Here is an 11,124-nt window from a genome sequence, read left to right on the forward strand (position 1 = left end):
CTTTTAACTTATATTTGGGAAAGGAAAAATGAAATGATCCAATAGTTTATGTAATAAATGTATTTTACCATTAATTTTTAAATTTTTAAATCATTGAGGAAGTACAGGCTCGAGAAGAGAGAGGGATAGATTTCTAGGCTTTCTTGGTAGAAAACAAGCTCTATGAGGGTAGGGACTGTTTCATTTTTTATTTTTTTATTCCTAGCATCCAACACTGTGCCTGCCATGTAACATATGCTTAATAAATCTCTGCTGATAGATTTACTTGACTTAAAGTCAGGAATTTGTGTTCTTATCTTGGCTCTCGTCCTGCCTTCTTTGGACATCAGTTTATTCTCCACTAAGAAATGGGAGATTTGGACTCTAAGATTCCTGTAAGCACTTATGTCTAGAATTCAATCATATTTATTTATTTACTTCTTCTTTATATCTCTTGTAGGAGCATAAAACAATGAGAGCCAACATGTATGAAGAGTTGACCTCATGGTCAGGAAGATCCAGATTCCAGGTCTGCCTGTTATGTAACCTGAACAAGTTACTTAATAGGTATCTCTTAAAGATGAGAGAGAGAGAGAGAGAGAGAGAGAGAGAGAGAGAGAGAGAGAGAGAGAGAGAGAGAGAGAGAGAGAGAGAGAGAGAAAGAGAGAGAAAAGAGAGAGAAAAGAGAGAGACAGAGAAAGAGAGAGTAAGAGAGAAAGAGAGAGACAGAGAGAGACAGAGAGAGAGAGAGAGAGAGACAGAGAGAGACAGAGAGAGGGAGGGAGGGAACAGAGACAGAGATAGAGATTCAGACACAGAAACTGAAGAGACACAGAGACAGAAAACATAGTGACAGAGACACAGAGAGAAACAGTGACAGAGACAGGAGAGAGAGAGAGAGAGAGAGAGAGAGAGAGAGAGAGAGAGAGAGAGACAGAGAGAGACAGAGAGAGACAGAGAGAGACAGAGAGACAGAGAGAGACAGAGAGAGACAGAGAGAGGGAGGGAGGGAACAGAGACAGAGATAGAGATTCAGACACAGAAACTGAAGAGACACAGAGACAGAAAACATAGTGACAGAGACACAGAGAGAAACAGTGACAGAGACAGGAGAGAGAGAGAGAGAGAGAGAGAGAGAGAGAGAGAGAGAGAGAGAGAGAGACAGAGAGAGACAGAGAGAGACAGAGAGAGACAGAGAGACAGAGAGAGACAGAGAGAGACAGAGAGAGGGAGGGAGGGAACAGAGACAGAGATAGAGATTCAGACACAGAAACTGAAGAGACACAGAGACAGAAAACATAGTGACAGAGACACAGAGAGAAACAGTGACAGAGACAGGAGAGAGAGAGACAGAAGAGAGAGACACAGAGACAGAGATAGAGAGGCAGAAGAGACACAGAGATAGAGAAAGAAGAAGAAGAAAGGAAAGAAGGAGAGGGAGAGAAGAAGGAAGGAAAGAGGGAAGAAAGAAAGGAGAGAGGGAAGAAAGGAAGGAGGGAGGGAGGGAAGAAAGAGGGAAAGAAGAAAGGAAGGAAGGAAAGAAGGAAGAAGGGGAGGAAGGGAGAGAGGAAGGAAGGAAGGAACCTTTCTTGTCAAAAATTTCACCTGAGATGCCCCAAGTTCAAGAGCAGACACTTTTCTTCCTTCCTGAGGATATGTCAAGGAAGCTCTTGGTCTATAATTTTCTTTGAGCATGGTTCCCAAATTCCCTATTGTAGATGGTCTAGGCCTTTGGGAGAAGGAGTTTGGGTAGAGATACACACACACACACACACACACACACACACACACACACACACTCACACACCACAGCCCACCACACAAACTCCGCTGATTGCAGTCAGCACGCCTTGTCTTGTTTGGCAGATCTGTGGGGCTTACACTCCTGTATCTAAAGTTCCATCAGCAACTCTCATGACAAAGCAGGAATGTAACAGAAAAATAAATCAGGGCCTAATGGCTTTCAGAGAAGCCAAGGGGAACTCAATTATGTGGCATCTACATGCTAATCTGGCAGACTTGAGTCTCAAAGGCGCTCAAGAGCCCTACTCCAAATTCCTGCAGTGATAAGGGGCGGCTGTATGTGTGTAACTGGGGTTTGGAGAAAAAGATTTTTATGATAATTATCTTTGTATGGAACATTTTTGCATTTTCTTTCTTGTGCAATTCAGAGTTTAGCTGGGGGGGGCAAGGCTGGGGAGGGCAGAGGAACATTAGGGAAAGGGGGGAGAAAGAGTATTAAAAAGTCAAATATTTGATGTTGGGCTATTATATTTCAAAAGCAATTAGCCCATAAATGTTGGAAAATTTATTAGGAGAATGTAGCTACAGGTTATTTAAAGCCAAAGGTGGAGGGGACTAGGGCTGGGGTGGGCTTTTTTTCCCTCTCTGGCACCTTTTGGAAGAATGAACATTCAATACACAAATGAAACTCCATTGTCAGACCCCGCTGCCCCGAAAGTTAAGTAGATTTATCTTTTCCAGTCTGCCTTTCCCTCCCCCCTGTGCTATCAAAGGCCTATTCAGTTTTTAACACTTATTTTAAGGAAAATGAGAGCTTCCCCTTGCTGCACAAGGTCCTAGAAATTTATTTTCTCTCTCCCCCACTGCCTAATTAATACCAAACCCCAGCAAAGAGGCCGGATAGGCTCAGAATCGAAACACTGCCCCTCCACTGGAGTATTTTTATTTTTTTACTTGACAAGGGCATAGGATACCGAGCAATGGGGAATGAAGGAAATTTCCTGAAAGCTGTGGGTGGCTGCCCCACCATCCTGCTGACATTCAGGAGTGGGGAACTCGGGCAAAGAGAAAGGGAGATCCCCCTGCTTGGTCCCCATGGCCTCCTTGAGATTCTGACAATGGATCTCCTGTCTGTCAGGCCCCCTGTGTCCTTGGACATGGAACTGTAATATTCGCTAGGGGATTATGAAGTTCAGTATCTTAATTATTTAACTTTGGTGAGGCTGAGGAAAAGCATCAGGATAAAAAAAACAAAAAACAAAAAACAAAACAAAACAAAAACAAACAAACAAACAAAACAACTCTACCTCCTATCTTCTCTAGTCTAGTTTGGATGGTGGGAGATGGGAGGCACGGGGGATAAAGCTTAAGATTTCATCATGGAGATGCTATATTCCAGCTTGCTTTGGAAGTCTTGCTTAGTAAGGAAAAGTTAGCTGATTTATTAACCCTGGAGACAGGGGCTTGGGCCAGTTTGCACTGCAAGATTTAATCAGTGAAATTACAGAATCTATAATCCGGATAGGACGTCAGTAGCCATGTAGTTCAATGGCCAAATCCTTTTTAAAACATCCCCAGCAAGTTTATTGACCCTCTAGACCCAGAATTATCCAATTCACTTTTTTATTGTTGGTTAAAAATTGGTATTGGTATATTGGCTTAATATCCCAAAGACTAATTGATTTTTTTTAATGTGAAGAGAAAACAATGTTAAAATGCTTTAAAATTTGGACTTTTTTTCTGTCCAATTCTGTTAGATTCTGAAATCTGACAAAATTGGACAGAAAAAAAGTCCACATTTGGCCAAATCTGATCTGACCAGAAAATAGGTGAACCAGAAAAAGAAATTCCTATTTTTGGAAACAAAAAGTTCTGAAAATGATGAGAATAAAAGACACAGTATCTAAAAGACCAAAAGAAAAAAATATAAATCCATTGACTATTCATATCAGAGGATTTTTATAATTATCATCAATATCATGGTATCTATAGCATTGTCCTTGCTCTCATATTCCAGGTTTTATTTCCAAGATATTTAATTTAAAAATGTTCTTTCTTTTTTCAGATATGTCCTGCCAGTATTTTGCTTAGGATGGGATGATTTAATAGTTTAATCTTCTCCCCTTCACTATGACAAAAGTTGACTATGTGAGTCAAAGACTTCTAAGGGGAAACATTCAAAGTCAAGAAACTCCATTGGATAATTTCTTAAAAATAGTAAATGAGGAAAAAAAAAAAGGGAAAAAATGGGGCATCAGGAATAGAATAATAGCTCATATAGCATTCAACCCAACCATACTTTCCCTCTCTCATCTGTAAGTTTGTCTTTAAATGCACCCATAAGGAAGAAGAATTGCCTTGAATTGCTTCTTTTTAAATGCCATGGAAAGAATGGTTACTCTTGCCAGTAAATATGAACTATGGAAAAGCCAAAGGATCTAGGATGGATGGATGAAGGATGCAGTTACTTTGGTTAACTAGCAGTCCTGAATAGTTCATGGTACTTAGGATACAGGATATTATCTGGTTGTTCTCCAATGAAGCAAGGAAAGGGGGACCAGAGGAAGAGTTTCAGGCTGGGCAAGGACTTACCTTCAAGATTGGGCGGCATAGTCCCAAGGGAATAAGCCCCTTCCTTCATGTACAACAATAGCTCTTCTCCAGGTTCAATGTTCTTAATGACTTTATAATAAATCTAGGATGGAGAAAGCAGAGACACATATAAAGTATCTTTTCTTTGGTGAGATCCTCTTTATACATATTTATTTAGGCTCCCATGCCATTTCCTGCTGCTGCTCACCCCCCCCCCCATCCCCTCACCCTCCTTTAAGTTAATCAAAGAGGCTGCTCTGTTTGCCACTTGATTGGATTTCTAATTGCTGCTGAGAGGTATTAGTTTGGGACTTTTTGTAGAATATACGAGATCTCGAGGAACTCAAAAATCACATTATGACTTGGACCTTAGAACAAATAAGGAACTCAAATGTCTCTGTGTGAATGTATACACATAAGTTCTTTTAATTTTATCCCATTTCCATATAGTTTTCTAAAGGGAATTAAAAATGAAACAGATGCAAGAGAAAACACCAAGTTTCCATTTGTGTGGGGCAGGAGTAGATTATGGAGACTCTCCTAGGCTTTGATTAAGAGGATGGCCATGAGCTGTTGGTCTCAGTTTTGTTAGTCTGTTTGACGTCATTGTGACTTGTGTATTGCTTTGGCTGGGCCCTTGGGGCTTGGAGGTGAACATGGCTGTTTATAAACAAAACTTAACACGATTGTGAAAATAATCATCAACTTACATGTCCAAACCTTCAAAGAAATCAGGCCATGGGCCTACAGAGAAACCAAATACCCTTAAGTTTCCAGTCTTTCTTTCTCCTTTGGTTTTCCTTTAAACTTCTACAGGGTTTCAGATTCCTCCACTTAAAAACCGAAGGGCAAAACCAAACCTTTAGGTTCCCTCCTAGCTCTGACATTCTCAGTTGTGACATCCCTTATTCTAAGAGGCTCCCAGACTCTGACATCCAATGTTCTATGACTCTGAATGCATCTCTCTCAGGTGAATGCTGGAATCCTTAGTATGTGGTGAGGTACAGAGAAGAAGGTTGTTTCTGAATCCCTCATTGTGAAGTTAACCCACTACTGCCACCAAGATGATATTTTGAAAAATATGAGTACATTACTAATGTCTTCAGGGAAAACCAGATAGTCCAGTGATTAGAAGAATGGGTTTGGAATCAGGAAGACTCATCTTTCCGAGCTACAATCTGACTTCAGACACTTATTAGCTGTGTGACCATAAGCAGGTCACTTAATTCTGTTTACCTCAGTTTCCCCATCTGTAAAATAAGTTGGAGAAGGAAATGACAAACTCAAGTATCTTTGCCGAGAATACCCCAAAATGGGATGTGGAAAGTAAGACATGATTGGACAACATCGGCAAAAACTGATGTCTGGCACATAAAATGGGAAAAGTTAACCTTTTTGAAAACAAATTTTATAAATGGCTAGATTTACAAGAACTTGGAAAGGAAACAGTTATATGTATACATACACACACACACACACATATATATATATATATGTGTGTGTGTGTGTGTGTGTGTGTGTGTGTGTGTGTGTGCATGTGTATAAGAGAGAGAGAGAAGAGAGAGAGAGAAAGAGAGAGATGGAAGACTTCTTAGAAAGAGAAATTGGAATTTAAAGAGGGCCATTCAAATCCCTACTTGTGCTACTTATTCTCAATGTGGCTTCAGGCAAGTTAATTAATCTCTGAACCTCAGTTTCTTCATCTATAAAACGAGGGAACTAAACTAGATGATAACTAGATCTCTTTTCCATTTAAAAATCTGACAAACTCTTGAAATGATTCCCTACAGTGATCTAACAGTTCCCAGATCCCAAGAACCAGGAAATATTATTTTCTTTCCTACCATCCAGGCTGAGGAACATAGAGGACGTATTGTAGTAGAAGGGGACCGCTGTGAACCCAGCATGGTACCCTAAATTCCTGGACTTGCTCTGTAAGCATATAGGCTAAAAATGGGAGACTTGCTTTCAACCCACAGACACTCCTTCTGCCCTTCCAAGTCCAATCATCCTCAAAGCCAACAGTGGGGGGTGAAGGCGGGATTTTAATATAATATGAAATAATTTGTCCCCTGGGGAGACACTAGACTAACACAAGGTGATCTTGACCCTCCAAATCTAGGTCATGAGATATAGTGAATATTACCCCTTTCTTCTAACTGTGTTTCCAGTTTCTGTCTAGCAACATGACCCCGTACACATTTTTTATATAACCATGTATTTTTTGGGGGGGTCCTATCCACAAGAAGCCCAAGACATTAAATATTTGCTAGTTTGGAGGCCATAGAAAGACTCATTGATCAATATTCCACTCAACTAAACCTCATGACTGGAAATCCCCCACTCTAAATGCCAGTTGGGCCTTAGCACCTGCCAGAAGACATGTGGTCAAAGCCAAGACAATAAATCTGAATTGTCCTTGAGGGAGATGAAGGGGTAGGGAATACACTCCAGAGCAATAGGTTGAATCCACAACTATGTGAAGTGAGTGTTTTCAAGGGGTGCGAAAAAGATTATAATTCCCTGTGCATGGTTCCCAGGACTAAAAATAACCCTTCACCCAAAGCCTTGAACTCTACAAGGAAATGAGAATATGGTGGGAAGCTCATGAGGGCCTTTGCTGGTTCCTTTTGGACATGTGTAGACAAGGGGAGCCTTTCTTAGCACAGCAGCATTTGGCCCTTTCCATGAATTTTGAGGACCTGAGTTGGAGTCAGAAAGCTATAGCTGCATATCCTGTATATACTGACTGTGTGACCCAGGCAAATCATTCAACTCCTCTGTGTCCCCCAGATAACTTAATAAAAGGCTCTAAATTACATATTGCTGGATCAACATTAGTGAAGAAAGTTTTCCATGATGAAGGAATCCCTAAATCCATGAAATAATAAGAATATTGTAATTTTTAATAATAATATCTAGCATTTATATAATGCCTAATAATGCTCCCAGGGAGGTAAATGCTATTATTATCTACATTTTTACAGATGAAAATACTGATTGAATTCTAAGTCCAGTCCTCTAACAATGGTTAGACTTCACTACCAAGCTGCCTATAATGATAATGATGATGATGATGATTATTTTTCCCCCCTGAGGCTGGGGTTAAGTGACTTGCCCAGGGTCACACAGCCAGGAAGTGTTAAGTGTCTGAGACCAGATTTGAACTGGAGTCCTCCTGAATTCAAGGCTGGTGCTCTATCCACTGCGCCATCTAGCTGCCCCGATGGTGATTATTTAACATTGGGCAAGATCATTTCTGAATGAGAGGAAGAGGGACCCTTTCTACGTGGCCATGTATTCCCAAGAATTACCACCTTGGGATGACCCCTATCTCCCTGGGTCACATTCCCTTCACCTCACCTTTCCCAATTTGCTGTTGTTGGGACGGCATCTCTAACACACAGCATCAAGTCAGAGAATCATTAAATGAGCAGAGAAGAAATATGGGGACATCCCAATCCACTCACACAATATATAACATAATGGGAAACCCATGTTTTCATGACTCACATAAAACACAATCAAAGAGATGTTAAAAAAAAAAAAAGAAACTCGTTACTATACATAAAAATATAGCATCAGAAACCCAAGCAATAGCCATTGACTGATTTAAAGTAAACTCTCCACTAAGCCAGTCACAAATATAAAGAGATTGACTGTGTGCACTAGCCATGGTACATTAGATTAATTAATCTCCCCAGCAAATGTGATTGCCCAAGTTATGGGATTTTTTTTGGTACCTGAAATGAGCATAACAGTCTAGGTCTCTTGAGTATACACTCAGGGATATCAGCTTTAAAAAGGAAAATTTCAATAACAAACCGGGGTGATAAGTATTTATATTTTGTTATTTGGGTTATAAGTAGGCATAAAAAAATAAAAAAAAAATAAGTAGGCATAAACTAGAATTCATGGAGAGATCACCCAAGACAGAGCTGACAGTGTTTAAAACAGGAAATGTTAATAAGTAAAATATTAATAAGTCCTTATTAAGGAGATTTTTAATAAGCAGCCAGAATTTAGGTTTTACCTGGGTCGTAAAAGAAGTCTTCTAGGTAAATGGGTGCCTTGTATTTTTCAACAAAAGCAAACAGAGAGTAGCCCCCTGAACCAGGGAGATACGGCTTCAAACCCTGCCCCTAAAGGCCTCAGATCCACCAGTTGGCTATGTGAGCCCAGGCAAGTTGATTCATTTTTCAGCCAAAATGTCCTCATCTTTAAAATGGGTTATCGATCAAATGAGATATGTCTAGAGCATTTTTGCAAGGCTTAATGTTCTATGGAAAGGTTAACTAATAATTAACTTCTCAGTGCTCTCGGCAACTCTTTAAAACTGGGCTGTCAAGCAAGTGCTCATCTGCATTGGACTTTTCTCACCAAGACTTTTGTATAAGTAGAAAATCACAGGTCTGGACAAGTGGCTTAACCTTTCCGCGTCATTCTCTATGTCTATATCTATGTTTATGTCTGTCTCGATAGCTACATACATAATATGTTGATTCCTGTCTCAATATATACATAATTGCTAAATATATGTATATATTTATATACATGTGTATATATTTCATACACATAAACACAGCTTTACAATATGCACCCACATGCCTATGGACACACATGTACAACAATGCTTATATGTGTGCATATATATCCATATACACATATAACATATACATATAGAACTGCACGGTGTGATATATGCAAATGGTCAATATATGTGTACATATCTACCACACTCATATGCATGCGTGCACAATATAATACCCACATCTATTTACCTATGGATGCAATGTATGAGTTTATATTTCATTTGCATAAATGTTTCCCTGCTGTTCTGATGTGTTCCATTTTTATCCTTAATATTAAACTGTTCTCATCACCTATGTGGATCAATTTTGGTTTGCTTAGTCAGCTAGCCCCCAGGCAGGTAAACTCGCCACATGCCTTTCTCTCTCTCTGACTCTGTCTCTTGTTTCTCTCTGTCTCTCTCTCTCTCTCTGTCTCTGTCTCTGTCCCTCTCTCTCTGTCTCTCTCTTGCTTTTTTTTTCCTCTTGCTCTCTCTCTGTGTCTCTATCTCTCACTGTCTCGCTCTTTTTTTCTTGCTCTCTCCCTGTTAGTGTCTCTCAGATTTTCTGCTTCTGTTTGTCAGTCTCTCTCTCTTTGTCTCTCTTGCTCTTGCTCTCTCTCTCTCTCTCTCTCTCTCTCTCTCTCTCTCTCTCTCTCTCTCTCTGTCTCTCTCTCTCTCTGTCTCGCTCTTGTTCTCTCTCTGTCTCTCTCTCTCTCTGTCTCTCTCTGTCTCTGTCTTGCTCTTGCTCTCTCTCTGTCTCTCTCTCTCTGTCTCTGTCTTGCTCTTGCTCTCTCTCTGTATCTCTCTGTCTCAATGTATCTCTCTGTCTCACTCTTGCTCTCTCTCTGTCTCTCTCTTGCTCTTGTTCTCTCTTTGTTAGTGTCTCTCAGATTTTCTGCCTCTGTTTCTCTCTCTTTCTCTCTCTGTCTTTTTTCTTGCTCTCTCTTTGTTAGTGTCTCTCAGATTTTCTGCCTCCGTTTCTGTCTCTGTCTCTATCTCTCTTGCTCTTTTTCCCTTGCTCTCTCTCTGTGTCTCTGTCTCTATCTCTCGCTCTTTTTCTCTTGCTCTAGCTCTCTTGCTCTCTGTTAGTGTCTCTCAGATTTTCTGCCTCTGTTTCTCTCTCTTTCTCTGTCTCTGTCTCTGTGTGTCTCTGTCTCTGTCTCTCTCTGTTTCTCTTTCTCTGTCTCTCTCTCTGTCTCTGTCTCTGTCTCTCTGTCTCTCTCTCTGTCTCTGTCTCTCTGTCTCTTTGTCTCTGTCTCTCTCTCTCTGTCTCTGTCTCTCTCTCTGTGTTTCTCTTTCTCTTTCTCTGTCTCTCTCTCTCTCTGTCTCTCTCTCACTCTTGCTCTCTCCCTGTTAGTGTCTCTCAGATTTTCTGCCTCCGTTTCTGTCTCTGTCTCTGTGTCTCTTGCTCTTTTTCTCTTGCTCTCTCTCTCTGTGTCTCTGTGTCTCTGTCTCTGTCTCTGTATCTCTGTCTCTTGCTCTAGCTCTCTCGCTCTCTCCCTGTTAGTGTCTCTCAGATTTTCTGCCTCCGTTTCTGTCTCTGTCTCTGTGTCTCTTGCTCTTTTTCTCTTGCTCTCTCTCTGTCTCTCTCTCTCTCTGTCTCTCTCTCTCTCTGTCTCTGTCTCTCTCTCGCTCTCGCTCTCTCCCTGTTAGTGTCTCTCAGATTTTCTGCCTCTGTTTCTCTTTCTCACACACACACACCAGTTTAAAAAGAAAGCACAGCAAAGCGCGCACGAAAGGAAAAGGGAGCTCTTTGTGAGCTGGTGACATTATATCTCTCTATGAAGAAGCACCGCATGATTAAAAAAAAAACAAGAGATGTCCCAGGTCCGACTTGGAAGTTCCTCTGGGGGGAGCCCCCCAGTCCCATCGGAGGAGGCATTTGATAATGGCGCCCCGAAGGGGATGGAAGTTAAGCAGCTCTTCCTTCTGGGCTCCCTCAAGCGCCCATCAGGGGGCAGTGTTTGCTCAGTTACCTGCTCCGGGTCCCCGCCGTTCACCTCCTCCGTCCCTCCTCCCTCCCCCTCCCTCCGCGTTTCTCTCTTACACCGCCGGCCTGCCCTATCTCACTCCGGCTGCTTTGATTTCCGAGCTGTGCTTTGGGCCCTCGCGCTCTGAAGGGCTGGGAATAATGAGGGACGGGCGGGGAACGAGGTCCCCTTGCCTGCACCTCCCCCACCGCAAGTCCTGCCTGAACATCCCCAAAGGCCCACCTCCCCGCACCCCCCGGGCCCGACTTC

At 41.5% G+C, this 11,124-nt stretch overlaps 1 protein-coding gene across 1 annotated transcript in view; it reads right to left on the minus strand.

The window, feature by feature from the left end:
- PRDM16 (PR/SET domain 16) overlaps nt 1-11,124 on the minus strand; it is a 621,205-nt gene that overhangs the window by 70,799 nt on the left and 539,282 nt on the right. The window contains 1 exon segment of the mRNA XM_074306482.1: nt 4,315-4,417. Coding sequence (XP_074162583.1) covers nt 4,315-4,417 — 103 coding nt within the window.

Source organism: Sminthopsis crassicaudata, chromosome 3 (assembly GCF_048593235.1).
Source record: "Sminthopsis crassicaudata isolate SCR6 chromosome 3, ASM4859323v1, whole genome shotgun sequence".
Classification (NCBI taxonomy): Eukaryota; Metazoa; Chordata; class Mammalia; order Dasyuromorphia; family Dasyuridae; genus Sminthopsis; species Sminthopsis crassicaudata.